General features: G+C 41.1%; 1 protein-coding gene across 4 annotated transcripts in view; it reads right to left on the bottom strand.

Moving 5' to 3' along the window:
• cntln (centlein, centrosomal protein) overlaps positions 1-21,653 on the bottom strand; it is a 100,678-nt gene that overhangs the window by 7,992 nt on the left and 71,033 nt on the right. For 3 of the 4 annotated variants that reach the window (XM_026171264.2, XM_080302984.1, XM_080302985.1), the window contains 2 exons: positions 17,638-17,835; positions 12,127-12,201 (listed from right to left, as the gene is read on the bottom strand). In XM_026171264.2, the coding sequence (XP_026027049.2) occupies positions 12,127-12,201; positions 17,638-17,835 (273 nt within the window). The remainder of the gene's footprint in view (positions 1-12,126; positions 12,202-17,637; positions 17,836-21,653) is intronic. The other variant, XM_080302983.1, reaches the window with a different exon arrangement.

Here is a 21,653-nt window from a genome sequence, read left to right as displayed (position 1 = left end):
CATTGCTGTATAGCCTGGTAGTGTGGATCAGTGAATCGATGTCTCGTTCACTCTTGGCATACAGCTTGATGTCATCCATGTACAGGAGGTGGCTGACAACTGCTCCGTTCCGTAGTCGGTATCCGTAGCCAGTCTTGTTAATGATCTCACTGAGGGGGTTCAGGCCTATGCAGAACAGCAGTGGGGACAGAGCATCTCCTTGGTAGATCCCGCACTTGATGGTGACTTGTGCTATGGGCTTGGAGTTGGCCTCTAGTGTTGTACGCCACATCCCCATTGAGTTCCTGATGAAGGCTCTTAGGGTCCCATTGATCTTGTACAATTCTAGGCATTCCAGTATCCAGCTGTGGGGCATTGAGTCATAGGCCTTCTTGTAATCAATCCAGGCAGTGCACAGGTTGGTCAGTCTGGTCTTGCAGTCTCGGCTGATTGTTCTGTCTACCAGTAGCTGGTGTTTTGCGCCTCTGGTATTCTTGCCAATTCCTTTCTGTGTCCCGCTCATGTATTGACCCATGTGCCTGTTCATCTTAGCCGATATGATGCCTGACAGGAGCTTCCATGTAGTACTGAGGCAGGTTATTGGTCGGTAGTTGGAGGGGACCGGTCCCTTCTTGGGGTCCTTGGGGATCAGGACCGTCCGGCCTTCAGTTAGCCATTCCGGGTGTATCTCGTTAACTAGCAGCTGGTTCATTTGTGCTATATATATATTCATTTGTGTATATATATATATATATATATATATATACACAAATATATATATATATATATATATATATATATATATATATATATATATATATATATATATATATATATAATTTTTTTTTTTTACACCTGGCAGCCTGTTTGCTGTTTTATGAAATAAGAGAAGCCCAAGCAGGGCCTCAGGATTTGTGAAATTTCTCAGGGAACAGCCACTTTGAGATAAAGTAAATCACAAAGCAGCCTACACAGCAGTAGCCCAACTCCACAGCTCACTTTTATTAAACTTCCATTTTTGACCAGTGAGAATGCAGTTCATGTTTTTTTTTCAAGCCAGCTGTAAAAAACATTCACATGTTAACTTAAACAGGTCTGCTGTTTTTTCCCGTCCACACCAGCAGAGGTATGGTATCCCAACATTGATCCTGAACATTTTCCCCAATACATGCCTGTCCACTGTGGACAGGAAAAACTCTATGGAAATATAATTTTTTTTAACATAATACTACAATAAACAATAAACAAACAATAAAACCACACGTTAAAAATCAGTATATCTACACGTCTGAGTGACAGAAAGTCCCTAATTGTGAGACGAACCGGTGTTGGTTTGATTTTTGGAATGTCATTTTTCCTCGAACAGTCAGGGCAGATGGCCGCTCCTCCCTGAGCCTGGTTCTGCCGGAGGTTTCTTTCTGTTAAAAGAGTTTTTCCAACCCACTGTTGCCAATCGCTTGCTCAAAGGGGGTCTGATTGTATGATTGTTGAGGTTCTCTCTGTATTACAGTAGGATCGTTACCTAACAATATAAAGCCCCTGGAGGTGACTGTTGTTGTGATTTGGTGCTACATAAAAAAATGAACTGAATTAATGTTTCTTGTGAGTAGTGCTGTGAAACAGCTCTAAAAGAGTAATTTTATCCTGTAACTGTAAAAAAAAAACACAAAAAAAACCGCCACCCACAATCTTGTTTTCATGAGTCTAAAGAGACAATACATTTTCCCAGAAGCTTTATCCATTTTTTCCTTATTGTGCCTCTAGGCATAATTAGCACCAATGGTAAAAACTTAAAGTATTGCTTTTTGTGTGCGTCACTGGATTGAATCTATACCAGGAAGAGGAAAGGATGAGAGCTGATACTGATTAATTCATAAATGTGAAAACAAAGAATTGGCAGGTTCCTCCTCAGAGTACTGGGTAATTTTGTTTTTCTTCCTCATCGACAGGAGGATTTGATTTGAATGTGCACCGACTCACCCATACATATTCCCCTTAAGTTATGCAATGCTTTTTATAGGCACATTTTGTAAGCAAGGGAAGCATGATATTTCCCTGACCAATTTACCAAGTCCCATAGCATGAAGTGAGAAGGGGACAGGACAGATGTGATTATTTCATAAAAGAGAGTGTGAAAACAAGAGCCCTCGAACTACACACAGAAGCAGAAAGAAGAAAAAATTGTAAAATATGATCTTGATTAAGCAAACAGTAACAGAGAAACCTCCAGGTTTGAAAAATGAAGTTGAGGTTGTTCTGAGCACCACTTGAGGCTGGTGCCAAAGTGTAGCTCCATTGATTCCCATGTTAAACCCTTATTTGTTTATTTTTTCTCTTGGTTACAACCCTATGGATGGTATGTCAGCACTCAGACTCCTTATAATGTGTGTGAGTGTTGACATAGGTAGTTGTAGTTGCTAGCTGTCTGGTTAGGGATGTCAAGACTGCATTGTAGGTGGCTGACAGCTGGTGTCGTAAGTCACCACCTCTGTTGAATGATGTTCATTACATCGATTACATCATTACATCACCGACATCGATGGCCTCTTTTGCTTTCAAACTCTGTCTTCTCTGTCCAAAATGTGAATACAGGCATCCTAACAGCGACCTTTATCCATTATGTGCAGATGTACAGCTGAGTCTTGTCCTGTCAAGGTGGCTCTATGTTGTGCCATGCCACTGTGCTTGCAGTGTTGTGCTTTTTGGAGCATTTTAAAGTAATTATACAACAAATTTAATAGCAATATCTGTGCTTCAGTTTTGAGTTAAAGTCTAGTACTTTATTTGTATGTTACTTTGGACTAATGTTCAGGTGTCTGTGTTGCAAGTATACAGTATAAGGATAGAATTTGCTAGCCAAGCCTGTCAGTATTAGCTGATAGCTCCCACCCACTGATCCAAACTGTCACCAAGATGGTGACAGTTTGCAGATAATGCTTGGATCCAAAATGGTACTAAAACCTAGTTTAAAACTTTTAGTACTCAGTTTCAAATACAGCTGGAGAGTGCGCATTAGAAACTCAAATATACACACACACGCAGTTCTCCTGCCCCTTGACACCTTCTCTTCTTCATTAAAGGTAAAAGAATCAGGGAACACAAGGCCGTATGTGCCAGGAAGTATGTGAGAAAGTGTGTGTGAGTGTGCACTTGTGCACGCGTGCACTGGGGAGTCAGTTCCAGCAGCACTGGATGCTTCAAACACACAGCATAACTCCTCAGAGAACCACTACACTGAAGTAACTGCTGAGACATCTCCCTCTGCCTCTGTCCTCCAGAGAGAGCTCACTCTCTCTGTTTCACACACACACACTCACATTTCTTAATAAGCTAATTGCACTTAGAGCCACTAACTATGCAAACAAACGCACTAAAATAGAGACACAGCCACAACACGGGGCTCTGTGGGATAGCAAAGTGGGAGACTGGATCATTAAAAGTCCCGATGTGGGAATATGAGTAAACAACACTAACAGGTAAACATGATCTAGATAAACCTAACATTAAGTGAGATTTAGGCCTAAAAAAAGATGCTGAATGTATGCAACAAACTCAATGTGCTTTCAATTCCTTCATTTTAAAAACTTATTTTTGGCAGTCCTTTTCTCAGACAGGAACAAAAAGAAAAAACAAAGGACACCATGAACCTTTCTGCCACTCATCACAGGTATCATCCCTTAAAACAAGGCATTACCCATTTGAAGTCATGAGAAATTCAAGGAACAGATTCTGTATAAACACGAGTAGGTACACAAAAACCATCAACAGGATTATAAAGCTTTTTGAGTGTTGATGTAATGAAGTGTGTGTGTGTGTGTGTGTGTGTGTGTGTGTGTGTGTGTGTGTGTGTGTGTGTGTGTGTGTGTGTATTGTGCAAATTTGTCTCTTGGCTGATATTCAATTTCAATGAAAATGCCTTAATTTTGATTGTTTCTTACACTAGCAGATTCTGACACAAGAAAACACAAGTGCTCACAAATGGGACAAGCAGCACTATCATTCTCTTTCATCTGACTGCCACATTAGCTCGGGACTGATACCCTGCAGGATGGTTGGAGGTAAGCTGTGATGCAGCTGCTCTGGCTGGATCCCCTGGGCTGCTTAAGGCGGTGTTAAGAACTGGCACTAATGTTATGCTACAGTTGATTTAGCTGGGCCCCTGTCCCCTTTGGCGGAGCTAGCAAGCACCAGCAACACAACGGCTGTTTTGCAAGAGGCCCTGTCCCCTTTGGCAACACTAAAATAGCTACTGTAGCATTAAGCCATGCTAACTCGCATCCATTACTATTCAACAGGCCCTGCAGAGCCGACCTTTTGTCTATGTATGATTTCATGAACATGTTTCAGGAGTGAACTGACGTGCAAAGCCACTGACACTGACAAGTTTGTGTGGGTATACGTGTGTGAGTGTGTGTGGACAAGGACAGGGGCTGCAAGCAAGAGGTGTTTTTATGAGCCAATTAAATGACACTGCTATGCTATAGCCTGGGGCACACCTCAAGGCAACAAGCAGCTCAAAGTTTCCGCACTCCAGCGACGCTGGTCTGGTAGTGGCATTACACACAACTTTTTTTAAAAAATAAAAGATCAATCATTCCACCTCTTTTGTCTTCTCCCTCGGAATGGGTTAACACAATTATTTCCAAGGGCCCAATTTGGTTTCAGAGATTGTGTCAGATGGCTGGATATCTAAATGAATAGAAATGTGGAGGGAGGAGAGGCTTGCAGAGCCTAAAAAGAAATACAAGAGGACCTTAGCAAGGAGGATTCTTAGTTATTCACGAGCTATTGTCAATGTAACTGCAATAGTCATGTATATTTAATAATGTAGATGTTGCCACTGAACTCCAGTACTCTGCTATACAAACAACATTTAGGTCCTTGAAAAATCTTCAAGGAGTGTGCATATTGGCAGCTGTAAAAACCAAAACTTTCATACAGTTTGTACGTTTATACATAATAAAGCCAGTGTGCACTACTGATATGAGCTGAGTGTTAAATAAATAAATAAATGAAGAAGTGAGTGCTATGATAGGCTTTCTTGGGGTGTGAAGGGAAACCTGCTGTACATCTTTGTCTCTGGCTAGTGAGTCATCTCCAATCTAGGCCACTAGTCAAGGTAAGGGAGAAGTAGTTACAGTAGTTTTATAGCAGAGGGAGGGTGGAAACAGCTCTTTGATCTCTGATCTTCTCACTTTTGTTTGAAAATCAAATTTATCAAACGGGGGAATAACAACAACAACAACATGATAAATAGATTAAAAAAAGCACAAAGGCACCGTACTTGCATTTGATTATCTCCAATAATGAATATGTCACATTTGCAAAGAGGGGCTCAGGTAAGAAAATCACTAAAGCACCGACGAGCCTATTCTCTTGCTCTCCTTCGTAATTACCTACCCCAGCAGCATAGCAGATCCCTCGCTTTTCTCCCCTTTAGGCCACTGGAGACTGATATGAAAGGGAATTGGACACTTGGGGCCACAAATACTGTAATTAAAAATCTCTCCTTTTCTTGATACGTTGTTTGCAAACATCATTTCAGAGCGCAACATGCATTTGTTAGGGATCTGACCTAAATACACCCTAGATTAAACATAGGAAAGCACCCGGTCTTTGTTTCAGGTTCATACTCATTAGGTGTGAAAATGAGGTGATTCAGGCATGATTGGGGTATAAATATAGAAAGGTGATATCCATACAAAACAGATGCAACCTTTAGGTGGAATTCAGGAACCCAGAACATGGCTATGTAACAGTTATGGCTCATCGGTCAAGGTAATGCACTGGGAAGGAGTTGCAGTCAGGAAAAGTGGCTGTGCTGGCAGCAAGCTGTCACAAAATAAAAAGCTGCTAAGACTTACCAGCTTCTAGTGTGGGTTCAGAGGGAAGGCAATGCATCAAGCCATCAGTTCAGTGTAGATAATTTTTCTATATTAACTTAAAAGTTCCTGATTACGCTTTTACTTATTTTCTTTCATACATACACCACTACCGATTGTGGACTCATTATTATTCAATAATGAGACAGAATAATCGCTGTGAATCCTTATCTAAAGAGATTATTTCTACTATTGGCTTTGTGTGATGTCACTGAGAGCGTATATCTTTAATATGGTCATCTCAGGTACACAGCTCTGGTGTGTACCTGAGATTACCAGCGGCAGTCAAACAGAGCCGGCTTAAAGGAGAATTGTCCTAATAGGAGAAGAACTAAAATACCTTCTTTCAGACAGAGGATAAACTGTAAATAATGCAAGCTACTGGGGTACAGTTAGAAATGAGCAGAACAACTGCCCCGTTAGTCTACTGTGCCCATCAGCAGACTAAATCGCCCTTGGATACAATCAGTAACATTTAAAGCACCAAAGAGGCTTCAAGAAATCTTTTTTCACCTTGCCCCTCAACTTTAACTAAAATTGAGTACTTAAGTGGGCTGGACCAGTGAAACTACATGACAGACATGCAAACTTACAGAAAGCGTTCTGGCATTTCATTGCCCAGACTGTCCCACAATTATAAAACATTTTTATTAATTCAAAGAAAAGTTCATTTTTTCCACGAACCCACTGTAAAAGTTATGAAAATGCATTTAAAAGTTCTACATCTATGTACTCTTTGTTGAGTCATCATGGGGCAAGATGGGAGTCTTTACCCAGGCAGATTCTGGCCTTCTGTTCAACACCCCTGCTCTGTTATCTGGACAAAAGTGGTAGCCATCTGCAAATTAGACCTAGAGGACGCCCTCTTTACACTGGCTTCCAATTGAATACAGGATCAGTTTTAAAGCCCTTTTATTGGTTTTAAAATCTCTAAATGGTCTGGCACCTCTTTATTTGTCTGACTTGTTGAAGCCCCACGTCCCCACTCGTTCCCTTCGGTCAGCTGAGCAGTTGCTGCTTTCGGTCCCAAAGTCACGGCTGAAACTTAGAGGAGACCGAGCGTTCTCTGTTGCTGCGCCGATGCTTTGGAATAACCTTCCTCTTCATATTAGACAGGCTACATCAGTGCCAGTTTTTAAGTCTTTATTAAAAACCTATTTTTATTCCCTGGCTTTTAACTCTGTGGGTAACTGATATTTTTATTTTATTGCTATGTCTGGTTTTATTACTATGTGCATATTAGTATTGTACAGCACTTTGGTCTACCACTTGTGTTTTTAAAGTGCTATATAAATAAATAAATGATGATGATGATGATGATGGAATCCCATGCCACAAAATTCCCGGCACGCAGTTTTGTGCTGATGTTAATGCCGGATGAATTATGGAACTGTGCAGTTACTGAATGAGATTGAGATGTTATTGAAAATGACCCATTCTTTCCACAAATGTTTCGTGACTGTATGGCTACTTGCTCGGTAACACGTGAACTCAAAGATTAAGAGATGTGGCCCAATACTTGTTGTTCATGTAGTGCAAATTCAACAGCTTTAATCACCCAACCCATTAATGGCTAAGGAACATCAGCAAGAAGCTGCATCTGCAGTTTCTTTTTATCTGAAACGCAGGCTGAATAGGCCAGAAAACTCACAGAGCACTCTGATACTAACAACAATAATATTAGTCTCCTCCTGGGAACCCTTCACAGTTTCAGTGACACATTTACAGTACAAAGTCTCAACTCAAGTCCCCTACACACACATACAAACATACTTACAGGGACCAAAAAGAGTGTCTGATTTAATTAGCTCAGTCATTAATTGGAGCTTAATTAGAGCCACTTTCCTTCAGAGAGAAGTGTGGGACTAAGGGCTGTTCCTTGTCATTACAGAGGCATAATGAGCCACACAACACAACACACTGCTCCTCACTCTCACAGCACCACCAACAACAGAAAAGTTTCAGAGTGCATGGAAACAGAGCCATAGATATTTTTAAAACCAAGGGTTAATGATGTAACACCTCATAGAAATACCAATATAGTGTGAAGCCTTTATAAGAAGTGACATGAAAAAAGTGCTATTTAATGCTATTTACCACTGTAGAAATGGGCTACAGGAAACCCTCCCGAAAGTTTGATACAGGTTTGAAATTACAGGAATTATTTCAGCCTTAGAGACCACCCATAAACGCCTTTGATGTTTTATAACAAGTCCAGTCCTGATTGGTCTGGCTTGTCTCTACCACTGTCTTAATGTAATGTTCACCTGCTTGTTATAGCTCGGAGGCTGATAAGAAGTGATGCTTGTACGTCTCCCTTGGGTGTGATTGTGAGGTAAATATTAGCAGGCCCTCAGCGCCACCCCATACCAGTAAACCAAACCACTGTCCTCTCATAAAGAAATCAACAGAGTCAATGACTTTTTAAATGTTATTATGCTGTCATGAGGCTTCAGATAGGTGTGTGTGTATACAAAATGAGTCTGAAAAATGATCTGGAGGGAACGTGTGTGCTTGCGTGCATGTGCACACGCTTGCATGCACATGCTGCTCCTGTTCATTATTGGCCAGCAGCAGAAGGCAGTCATTTCCCTGTCTTCATAAAGACTTGGTCCATTAAATTCTACCTCCAGTCAATAATTAGGACTCCACAAATAAACCAAAGGCAATTAAATCAATGCTTCCCCGGGTCGGTACCTGGACCCCATGGCCCACATGGACACTCCATCTTCACCGCTGGCCTTATTCATGGTAGGTTGAGGTGGAGCCATATAGCACACCCCCTGGCCTGCTCATGATTATTAGACAGCATCGTCCCTTGATTCTGGCTATGGAGCGCCGCTTACGGTGGCTCTCTACTGAGAGGCGCAGGGTTTGATTTCATTAACTCACCAGTGGAGGTGAGAGACGAGAAAATGAACGCAATGTTTCATTTTGTTTTGAGTGGACATGTGGGGCAGGGGTGAGGGGGCTCCGGAAATCTATGGCACTTCTATGGCATGAAGGGAGCAGTTACCTCAACACATACACCATCACATATCATCAGGTCTGCAACACAGAGTTTGTTAGCGTACTGCCAACACCTCTCTTTCTTGTTACGTTGACATGTGGCAGTGCATGACAGTGATTGTAAACAATGGCCCACACACAGACAAAGACGCACACATAGGTACCTATCGTCGTATCCACACACACACACACACACACACACACACACACACACACACACACACACACACACACCCACACACACACACACACACACACACACACACACACACAGAATGAGTGATGGGTTTGCCATTGACAGGGCCACTGAGATAATAAAGTGCTGTCCCACTGGCAGCTCCATTAAGCACTGACAGTGACAAGATGAGGCTGTCGTGAGTGTGGTGCACACACACACACACACACACACACACAGATGGACATATCCTCATCCTCTTCTGGTGACAGCCAGCCAGTTAAGGACATGGATCTCTCTCATCTTTCCTTTCACTGGGTCTATTTCTGTCTCTGTGTCTTTTTATTCGAGGAAGTGTGTATGAGTACTGCTCCGGGTAAGATCATATCGCTATTAGGGGAGTGTGTTATTAGTGTCACAGACAGGGTGACAGCCCAGGCCATTCCACTTCACAGATGTTCTGCTTGGTGAGCCTTTCATAAGCTATGACAGAGAGTCGAAAAACCAAGCGGGTACTTTACTGGAGTTCTTGAAGTGTATGCACTCACTAGAAAATGTTGGCTTCTCTGCAGCAGCTTTCACTTAGTGTAGGTCCGATATCACAGCGGTCTTAAACACATAAATTAAGCTTATGAAAAAACCTGATCTTTTGGCATGCAAGATGTCCCACCAGCTGCCCCAAAAAATATAGAAATATGAAAGAGAAAGGCAAAGACAGAGCCTGGTGTCCACTTAATATGACAATACGCTTTTAAAAACCAGACAGCGAGAAGAAACTGCATGATCGAGCCGAGAAGAAAAATAAAATAAACAAACAGCAAAAAAACCAAAAAAAAAAAAAAAAAAACAGAACAAGATGGACTTGAAAGGGGATAGAAAAAGTCTGTTTCAGTGAAGGGGGATGACTGCGGTGGTCCCAGTGGTCCCCACAGGGACCTGGGGGCGAGTCTCAGCCTTGTCATACTCCGCTTTTCTCCTCCTCCACTCTGCACACCAACTCCAGCCCCCCCCCCCACCATCCCTGTTCTGCCCACGGAAAACGTCGATAGCAGGCTGCCGGTGCCGAGGTCTCTGGTGGACACTAGCTCATTCTCCCGGCATCGACAGGCCCGCCAAATCAATATTTAGTTCCCCACTAACAAGCTGCCTCGGGGTCTGAGCCAGAGAGAGAGAGAGAGAGAGAGAGAGAGAGAGAGTGAAGAATGCGGGACAGTGGAGGATGGCAGAGAGAGAGAGCAGGGACTGAGAGCTGTCCAGCTAGAAGGGAAAAACATGGATTCAGTAGAGTGTTGTGTGTGTGTTAGTGTGGGAGGGGGAGAGGAAGGTGGAAAGGTCAGAAGAAGATCTGGGGAACAAGAGAACAGTGTCTGGTGTGTGTCGTGGTGCGGAGGCGACGCATGAGTGCCTGCGGCAGCCGCTGACAAGAACACAGACAAGACACACACACATACTCGACACTCTCAATCATACACATATCACAGCGAGCAGACGTTGACAGCACTCGAGCAAAGCTCCAGCAGAGCACTCACAGATGACTGGCTGTGTGCACACAAAGACTCCAACACAGCCACAATCTAGTTGCTTTTCTTTGTTTATCTTTTGCATTATTGTCTTTTTTTTTCAGAGGCTGAGCAGGATCGTTGGGGTGGGAAAAAAATCCTCCACTTACTGTATTTGGTGGCCAATTTTTGTTTTTCAAGCATTGAAGACTGACAAGTAACAAAGCCACATTTGGTTAAACCAAACTGTAACGTAGACACCAAAACATCCACTTAATCATAGATAAATAAATAAAATGCCTTAGTCAATAAATAAATAGATTTCTTCATTGTTCAAAAACATATACAGTGCCAGCCAAAGGTTTGGACACACCTGAGGGCCTGGATATCTCTAATTATCTGACACAGCTTTTATTAAAAACAAACAAAAATGAAGCAACATCTATGACGCACAAATGCACTGAAATGAAACTCTTTGAATCTCTTACACAGTGAACATATTACATGTTTAAAAAAATACCCTAAGTTTTTATCAAAACTCAAAAATTCTAAACAGAACATCTGTGATGTTTGGAAGAGAGGAATTTTTACAGCGAAATCATCCTGCTCACTCTTTGGGTGTCTTTAAACGAGCATTTGTTGTTTCCTTTTCCTCTCACTGCTGCTGCTGCTGATTTATCCCAAACAACTACATAGTAACAAAGTAAGCTAGGACCAGATATTACATATATTTGATAGAATTTCCTGCTTCAGTATGGCAAAGAAAGCTCAACTTACTGTAGGTCAACAGCAACTTACAGCATGAATGCATGTTTTTTTTTTAGGTTCTCTGTTATCTCATCCAATCCGATCCATCCATGAAACTCATGAACATGGAGACACAGTCCATCCAGCCAGCCATCCAATTCAGGGTGGCGGGGGGCTGGAACCACCATAGGACGAGGGGCAGGGTACATCTGGACAGGCCACCAATTTATCACACTGCCAACGCACACACACACCCATTCACACTCACATTCACACCTATGCGCAATTTTGAATCACTAGTTAACCTAACCCCACTGATAAAACAAGCTCTTGCAAATCATAACTAAATAATTACTACTAGTACTACCTGTTGCCCAGTGTCAGCTGGGATACAGCCCCTTAGTGATCATGAATTAGATAAGGGGTTAAGGAAATGGATTGATAGCTGGCTGGAAAACAAACTTGCTTTGGTTGGGAAAATACATAATTGCCTTTCTGTTGAAATAAATCATGCACTTGTTTGTTATGTTAGACCATATTAGCAAGTACATTTCTGCAATGTCTTTTTAATTCCCTGTGCAACCAATACTGAAAATAGGCCTGCCTGGACTGCAGGTAATGACTTATTCGAACACAGTAGTAACTGTGCAGTAACCACGAATTACTTATATAAAGTAAACAGATTAAAGTGTGACTGGTAATTAAAATCTTAGTGGGACTAAAGCAAGCGTTTGTGTTTTTGCACATTAAAACAAAAATATATTATTTTGTGACTATTGCACTGCCTAAGCAGGAACAAGTTATGTGATCATTACTGCAAGTAGGTGAGACTGACCTTCTGCTGGAGAATGTGGTTTACATGGGCCAGCCACTGCTGATCTCTGGGATACTCTGAGCAATCTGCCGTCCCCTGTAAACACAAAAGGAGATTCTCAGCAGTGTTTTCTTTTAGAGATCATAGGACAAGGAATCAAAAGTGTTGAGCGACAACCTTCATTAAATTGTAGGAATATTTACATTTTGTATAAAATGTCACGTCAGACATTATTGAGGTATAATGTTTCTACAAAGAAACACATTTGTTGCCAAAGGACAGAAATGTAGCACCAGTTGCACCAGTTAGGACCTTTAAGAAGCATTGTGGAGACTATTGCAAGGTATCCCAGAATGCCTCTGCATACTACTCATGTGTAAAGACCTAAGAGAGTGGCAGTGCTAATGAACATGGTGAAACGGAACTACATGGCCATGAGCACGTACTCCTGAGCTACCTATGCTTCCTCTTCACTTCAAATCCAAAGTGGCACTGGACAAGATGTGACGCGACTTGTGTTGGCTCGCAGGGATACAAGAGGAAGAGCAGGAGGAGAAAAGTCTGAGTGCGTGTGTGTGTGGGTTTGAAAACGTCCCTGCAGTGACACAATGGCTCTAACAGGTACAAAACCGTTTCATGTGAGTTGGAGTTATCTTAATTCTATGTGTCCACTTTTGTAATTACAGTATTAATTAAATAAAGCTTTCATAAATGCAGCTTTATGTACTGTGTACTAATAAAGCACATTACATTATACAAAGACTAAAGGGAATCCATGCAATTTCAATCGTTTTTCAGTTTTTCTACTTGATAAATGTGTCAAATTACAGAAGTTCTGCTAGCTGGCTGCTTTTCTGTATTTATACTTTTTAAATCATGTATTTTTTTATTTATTACTTAACTACTTTGGTGTAGTATGAAGGGCTATGGGAGAGGTCTTTATCAACAGGAAAATCTAAAAAAATGTATGTCCTCTATATTTTCCAAAGCCATCAAGGAGGCTGGGCCAATTAAGGCCCCTGGGTCTTACATTTGACATCATTGCTATAGACAATTAAATTACAAATATCCTCTAAATTTAGACAAATAAATACAAAAATCCTGAACCATGGAAGATAACAGAAAATCTATCTGTATATTAAAGGATGTTTTCACTGTTGTATTTGCTGGCCCTTTGTTTAATTATGTATTCACGATAATCAAGGCTTTCCTTTAACAAAGCAGCTTGCCTTGTTTTTGTCTTACTGGAAGCACTGGAAGGATATATTTTAGTACTGAACATGTTTCATTTCACTGCACACTTTATCCCACTAACCTTGACATGATGGCTGGGAGCATTCACATACCACAGGATGTATGACAACAGTCTGCAAGTCTGTATCTCTTCCTGTTGATCCCCAGCTGTTTGGTACCCTATATAAGGTCTCTGGTGATAGTGCTTGTTTTGCCTAATTAGTGAATGATGCTTGGGAAACAGAGACCTACATCGAAAGCAAGGTCATAACAAGTGTGTGTGTTTGTGTGTTTATATTACTGAGAAAAAAAGAAAGCCTTTTGTGAGTGCTGTCTTAAAACATCTCACAACATAGGTGAACACTGTGTGTAAAACGCATGTATGCACTGTGTGAAAGTGTTTGCGTGTAAATGTGTGGGCGCTTGCTGGCCCTTGATAAATACATAACAAAGCACTGACCCTCCATCCAATATCAGGTGCAAAACAAACTGGCCTGGCAATTATAGCTTTATTACATCTGGATCATTAACTCCACAACAAGTTGCCAAGGGAGCGTGGAGCTGCTCGGGCCTTTCTGCGGCTCTGTTGCACACATGAACTGGATAGTGGACAGTAAGAGTGTTGAGGATGACAGCAGTGTGTAAATATGCGTGGAATAAGTGTGTTTCATTTAATTATGTGTAGCAAAGAAGCAAAGAAGTGAATATTGATATTAATTAATAAATGAAAAACAACATTCCTAAAGATGGGATGCTGTATAAACTGTATGATTTGCACGTTACTCAAGCCCTACATATTATATAACAGAATCAGTACAATAATACCTAGACATTTTGCTGATATGCTGATTTTAAAATTGATGTTTAAAGCTCAGGGAATTCCTTGATACATAATGAGCTAAATGCTTTGTATGGGTGACAGGTTTATCACTGGCTAGATTGGCATTTTCTCATTGAAAACATGCAAAGTCTTCATTCAAGAGCAGTTATATGCACTCCAAAACTTGTAGATGTTTAGTAATAATGGGTTCTTTGCAGACGTGCAAGTCCCCCCATTCCATTGGCACTAATGTGCTCCCATACAATCAAAGGTGCTGGCTTTTGTAGTGATAACAAGCCAGACGGTTTTTAGCTCAGATTTAGATTTTGAGAGTTTTTTTCAGCTCACCTTAGTCCATCTGAACTGAGCATTTCTCCATCTTCGTTATTTATGTGTCTTCTTTGCACAGCCGAGTTAAAACTCGCATTTGTGTTTACAGTGACGAATGCGCTCACTGACAATTTTAAGGCAGAAACAAGTGAACAAAGATTATTTCTCTAGAGAACAGAAAATGACTAAGAATAGGAAAAGATGATGGTCATTACAAGAAGGCCATCTATTCCCCAAATCCCCTGAAATTGTAAATAGAACCAGGAATAATTCACTTAAACAATTTGAAACACTTGAAATTCAAAAATGTATCGATTTCAAAACCAAGTACTAGTGCCCTCCAAAGCTGAAAACTTCTAGAAATATTGTTGACAAGAGACATCAAACTAAAAGAAAGTAACTGTTGGCAATGCAGCGTTCTCATTTAAAAGTAAAAAAAGAGAAGTAAAAACAATCCCACAGAGCCTGAACTCTCATTCAGCTCACTGGTATCGCAAAACTAAATGAATAAATGAATAAACTTGCTATGTGTTGGACTTGTTGAACACTGCTGGGACATCCTGATACAGTAACATCGTGTCAGTCCTCAAGCTCAATGAGTAACTCACAATCGAAAAAGATTGTGGACACGCTGCTCAGAGTTTACTGAGTGAGGGGCATATTTCAGAAACAAATAACATGAAACATTTGCTTGTACAAAATGCTAAAGAAAAAATCATGAGTCAGTACTTTGTCACATATATAAGTGAGTCCAGATTGTGGATAATGAGATAGAGTGATTTTTTTTAATAACCACAAGCTGTTAGGAATCTTCTGCATATATTTTGCTTACAGCTGAAGGAAAAGGTTTGTGAACACTTTGCTAGTTTCTGATTTTCTGTATAACCGAGTCCAATTTTCCAAGAAGTGGAAAAACAGAAACAAAAATCCTGATCATTCTTGAACAATAGCTTGGAGGAACTTTTGCTCATTGCCTCGCTCACGTTTGCCCAAATGAACTTTCTACATGAGGTTCTGTTCAATAAAAGACGGAACTTTGACATGTTCAATCCAAAAATCATATTTATTCTTTTTTGGCTATTCTTTGCTGGGATGACTTGTGTGCCGAGCGGCTGCTGTCTTCCTGCATGACCCACTTTCTCTTGAGATTTAGATGTCCTGACATTTTCCTTTAAAATTTGCTGATTTATTTCAAAACTCATCGCTCCATAAATGATGTTCTGCCATCCTGGCCCAGATGCAGTGAAGCAGGTCCAAACCACAATCGCCACATTTCAGAGGTTACATTGGAATTCTGCATTTTCTTCTCTCTGAACATCATTCGCATTTAAATAACTTCTATTTTGGCCTCATCTTTCTAGAAAACATTGGGAAACCAGCTTTCTGGCAGGCGAACAAAATATTTAGACTGAGAATGGTTACCTTTTCCTTGAAGCCCTGTCATGCACATCATTACTGTTTAGAGTTCTCTTGGCGGTACACTCATGAACTCTTTTATGAACCAATGTTGAACTAATGAGGCATTTAGTTGCTTAGAAGTTACCCTGGGATCCTTTGTGACCTCCTAGACTGTTACAAGGCTTCCTCTTGGAATGATTTGTTGGTCAACCACTCCTGGTGGTGTTGAATTCATTTGCACAAAGGCAGCCCGGTTATGGATTTCTTATGTCCCTATTTAAAGATCATTTTGTAGCATGATAAACATAAACAACAACTCCCTGTTCTTTAAATAGAAACACCCGATTATCATTACAGCCTACAAATTCCTGAGATCTGTGTAATTGTTCAAATATAATATTGGGCACCTTTTTTCTGAGTCTAATAGTTTCTTTTCATCTCTTTAATGGGGCTGTCTTTGTCTAGTTTTATGAGTTAAAAGGGAATGAGACTGGATGGTTATTTGGGCCATATTTAAACAGAAAGGGTTCACAAACTTTTTTCCAGCAACCGTACCTGCTATCCCAAGTGAACAACAGACTACATTATACTGTAGTCTTTCTTTTGAATTTTAACAGTAAAAAAGTTTTAACCTTTTACATCCTTTAATAAACACAGACACAAGGGGTAAACAAACCAGTGTTAAGGCACCAAGTAGATTCTAATAAACCATCACTAATAAAATGCAGTGGAAGAAAACAGGTGGTGAAGAGAAAAAGAGTGATTTTACCAACAGAGGTTAAAGCTTTGGTGAAAGGGACTGTTTGTCAAGTGAGAAACTGTTCCCTTTCATCTCTTGGGTGGAGCTGTGCAGCAAAGGGCTAAAATTGGTTTCAAGTGTGAGTAAGTGTCTGCTGCGCCCTCTCTCATCTTGTGATAGATGGGAGGAAGTCCCCAGGGATGTGAGGCTGATTGTAACATAGGGCTGCTAATTGATGACATGGCTGGGTGTGATCTATGGTGGAGCGATGGCCCACCAAGTTGTAAAAGAGTCTGGAAGACTTCTGAAAACCGACAACACTCAATAACAAGGAATTTTCTGTTCAATGACTGCTTTTACCTGAAAGGAGGGGTAAAAAGTTGTACGCACTCAGCTTGTGCCATTATTAAATCTTATATCAAGTTGATATGTGCTGCAGGAGTTGACAGGTTTTTGATCTTGCCTGGATTGAACACTCACTTTAAACATGGAGTCTTCGCTTTGGCACTGTTACTTCCCAACTTATTAGTGACATGCCTCTGTGCATTTTTTTTAAAGTTCTCCAGGATTGCTTACTTGCTCTATCTACGCATCAATGAGAGGAGGTCAGACACAAGCAGACATTTCCAGGAAGGTTAAACACTGTTGGACAATGAAATGAAATGAGATGGCACCTACTTCTCTCCTCTTTCCTTCTTTCCAGACTGATGCCAATCTATAGTTTCTGTTCCCAGCAGACAGAGCAAAGTAGCTCTTTGACACTAATTTTTCTTTACTTGACAAAGAAGATACCCAAAGCCAAAGCCAATATTAATGCCATACTGTCCTTGCCAATCCATGGTGCACATGCACAGAAACAAAAAAAACTTTGAGGATGTTTCAAAATTTTACAGCATTAAAAAAAATCTATCACAGGTATGCTGAATGCCCTGGGCTTAATCAATCCTAAACTTGATATAATTCTTTAACTTAGAATTTGTATATAATCGTGAACACAGTCTCCTGGGCTTACCTGATCAGTTTCCATTATGTCTGCGAGATCATTCTCTGACATATTGAGGATGGAGGCAGCAATGGACTTGGCTTTGATCATAGACTTGGCTGAGAGGCCGCCCTTTGCTGCCACAGAGTTGGCCTGCCTCAACCTCCTCCTCTTCATCAACTGCTGCTTGACCTCTTGAACGTCTAAAAGTATTTCACTGGCCAGGGCCTGAAGGGGGAGGAGAAAAAGGAATAAAAAAAGAAGAGGATGATGAAATGGATGTAGAAAAACAAGAGGGATAGCTCTGCCTGGCAGATGAATAAATGAAATTGATCAAGCATGCGCCAGAGAGGCCTAGTACATTATGGAGGAATATTGAGTTTGACACACTCAGATTCTCTTCGGTTTCGCCTCACGCTTCCCTGTAGGAATGTGGACCTGAGGGTTTGTTGCCCTGTCGATTGAAAGCTGAGGGAACAGAGCTTTGATATCAAACGCACCCCAAGTTTTGCTAAATTCTCCACAGACAGAGAATCATGCATCAGAGAGAGAAAGACAGGGAGCTACTGAAAATACAGCCATTCATTTATTTATTTGCTTTCTGAATGTCTCACAGTACAACAGGGCAGCATAACACTGTTAATAATTAAGCTACGAAGGGCTGTTTCAAATGGTGCCCAAGTGAAAGGCAAGCGAGACGAGGAAGGCCTGCGATGGCACAGTTGTCGGGCACTAAATGGGAGTTTGCTCTAAATACAGAGAGACAATTAAATGTTAAAACTGCCACTGTACACGAGAAAGTCAATAAAGTAAACTCCCCTTTGCTTCATTTTGAGCTTATTGATCGAGGCAATAATCTTCTGTATCATTCCCTTGTAAGCCCGCTGAAAAGCTGACCTTGGAATAGATGGTCAGATGAGGGAAAGCTAGAGACAGGAGAACTTGCAGTACACAAAACAAAATAAAAAAGAAACACAAAGTACAACTTCCTCTTGGACGGCAGAAAACACAAGCAGGCAAACAAGAAGGGCGGGGCACGTACACCGACACAAACCTAAGTACAAACACAGAAAGCACTCAAGGGCTTTAAAGTAACACTGGTAATCACACATGAGCAGCGCTGAATTGCGCAAAAAATCTCCACTTTTCCGTCTTCATTTTACACAGGTGCACCAGGTGCAGTTTACAAAACTAGAAGTGGTCCCTGCTGGAGACTGCTGAGAGAGTAGTTAAAGGCTTGCAGTTGACATAATGCTTCTGGTCTATTAGCAAAACACTGAACATTCAGAAATACAAAGGGAATGTCTTTAAGGAAGATCATAATGTAGTAAATTCATTCAAATGAAAAAAATTAAGTTTAAATGTTTCGGGGAAAAGTTAAAAAGTGAAAGTGTGAGGTGTCAGTACAGATTCACCAGTTGCACTTCTAGAAAACAGTGTGACAAAGTCTTGATTAAACTTCAAAATGCAGCATTAGTGAATTATTTTCACAAGCATCCATCCATCCTCTTAATTGCTTATCCAATTTAGGGTCGCTCGGAGGCTGGAGCCTATCCCAGCTGTCACACGGAGAGAGGCGGAGTAGCTCTGTGATATACTGGATAGGCTGCCAGTACATCGCAGGTCTCAACACCGTGTTAACCCCTGTACCTCTGTGCCGTCACAATTGCTTCTACTTTCATATGGATATAAATATTCAAGATGATGAACAGAAGACATAAACACTAGTTATTAAGGAAGCCAGCTTCAGTTCATTTAGGTCATCTTAGCTCTATTCAGCCTTAGGGAATATGCAGCTCATTAACTAACAGTTGGACATCCTATTCTTATATTTACAGCCCAATAGACATTCACTCATTAGTCAAGGGTTAAATTCAATTGCCGTAAATATTGTGTGTGGAATCATCCAGAAGGAGATTAAGGGGTGACTTTATCACTCATTTTGACTCTGGGAGAGATGGCTGGGACTGGCGAATGCAAGCGTTCACACATACAAGCTTTTGAAATACACAGATGGAAAAATGTGTGTGTGTGTGTGTTTATTAAGAGGTCTTAGCCTGGCGAGTACCACAAACAGTATGGCCAGAGGGCCAATTTAGACAGGACGAGGATCAGGGCATGGAGATGTGGATCAAATGAGCAGCTAAAAGATATCCTCTTTGATAATAAACTACCACTGAATTAGCATTTACACACATGAGCACACAATGGGCCCTTTATAAATAAAAAGAACAGAGCAAGAGGAGAAATGCTCTAATTTTGTTGGATCATCTACCCACTGATAATAGCAACTGCTGTTTAGCAGTTTATTGCATACCCTATGAGCCTGAATGAGGTTGCGGAAGTCTGTTTCACAGAATATGAAAGTCATATGTGGCTCTCACATCTCTTGTTATGAATAGTTTTGATGTCCTGCATGTCTGAGCCTGACAGCATTTTAAAGTAATTAAAAAACACACATCTATATAAAAAAAAAATAGGGGATGTAGGGATGACTGGCCAAAAATTGTACTTTTTGTACTCTGCAAGAGAAAAAACTCCTCTGTGTTTGTGTATTGTGGAGCAGTCACTACATGCAGGGCCACTGTTTAGCAGTTCAAGAGCAGTGCTTACAGCCTGGGGCGTGCACAGGGGCCAAAAGGGTTTGCTGGCACACAATAAAGAAATATACACACACACACACACACACACACACACACACTCAGGCACACGCAGACACACACAAATCGCACAGGTACAAAGAACAAAAAAAAAAAACAAGCTCATAAAGGCACAAACAGACACATCTATACACACACACTCTCACACACATGTGCAGCCCTCCGGTCCTGATCAATACATGACAAGAGTAAATCTCCTCCGGACGTCAGGCAGTCCAATCAAAGGGCTTGGTGTTCTTATAGGGGATCACAAGAGCCAGGGGGAGACAAACAATGATGTGAATCCTCAACAACACCACAATGGCCCCAACAGCTCAGGGTTATGGGAATGGAGGAGACGAGTAACACAAGCATGAACTGTGTTTTTATGCACATCTATATGTGCAAGCGTTTGCATGTGATGCAACTTCTCTTTGCATGCAGGCAGGTCTTCTGCACTACACGAATGTGTATGTGTGTGTAGGCAGTAAATTTACACAAGAGGAAAGGATGAAGGCTTAGCTGCGTAAAAGAAATCACAGTTTGCAAAAATGGGAAGAAAAAGTTAAAAATTCTGTTTTTCTTGCTTGTAAGGACAAAAACGATACAAAATTGCAACTGAACTGTGGCAATAATCTTGCACGAGATTTATGTGTGTGCAAAAATACTGCACCTCTATCAATCTCTGGCAAGCCCTTTCTTCCTTTGACAGACAGGCGTCAGCTGAACAGAACTGATGGGTAGTCTTTATCAGTCTCTGGCAGACACACACATAGACTGACACAAACACTGAAACACACCTCAAGGTGATGGATTAGGTCTAGACAAAGACAATGGCGCCTGTTCCCAGTGGGCATGCAGTATTCTTAGAGTGGTGGCCTGCACTGACGCAATGTTCCAGTTTTATTCATCCATCTTCTGACACTTATGGAGAGCTGGGTGTGGTGATGTCAGGCCAAGTAAGGTAGTGTTAACGGTCTTTCTGGTCTTGGAACTTTGCGAGGCCTTTGTGGGCCAAGTGGGGTCTCCAATTCCAGCAGGGTATTGTGGGTATTCTTCCAGCTGAAAATGCCCAGAATAACTGAACAGAGAGGGGTCCAATAGAAACCTCAACTATCTCGAGTGGCTTGTTTTATTTTCAACAAGTATGAGTTTTATACCACGATGCTCTGCTAATCAGCTCACCAGTTTTAGTTAGTTCTTGGGTTGAATCCTTGACAGGTGTTCTTCTGAATACAAACAATAAGCATCTTTCCCCACAAGCAAAGCATTACACCAGGGGTAGTCCATGGAGATCCCAGACTCTGCCCTGAAATCTTTGAATCTGGGATCAATAAATATTACTATATAAATAAGTGCTGAAGGATTTTCTTCCTACACCATTAATCTATTGTTAATGTTAACATG

The sequence above is a fragment of the Astatotilapia calliptera genome, chromosome 6, assembly GCF_964374335.1.
Source record: "Astatotilapia calliptera chromosome 6, fAstCal68.1, whole genome shotgun sequence".
Classification (NCBI taxonomy): Eukaryota; Metazoa; Chordata; class Actinopteri; order Cichliformes; family Cichlidae; genus Astatotilapia; species Astatotilapia calliptera.
The sequence above is the reverse complement of the archived record's forward strand: the minus strand, read 5'-3'. Positions and strand labels throughout refer to the sequence as shown.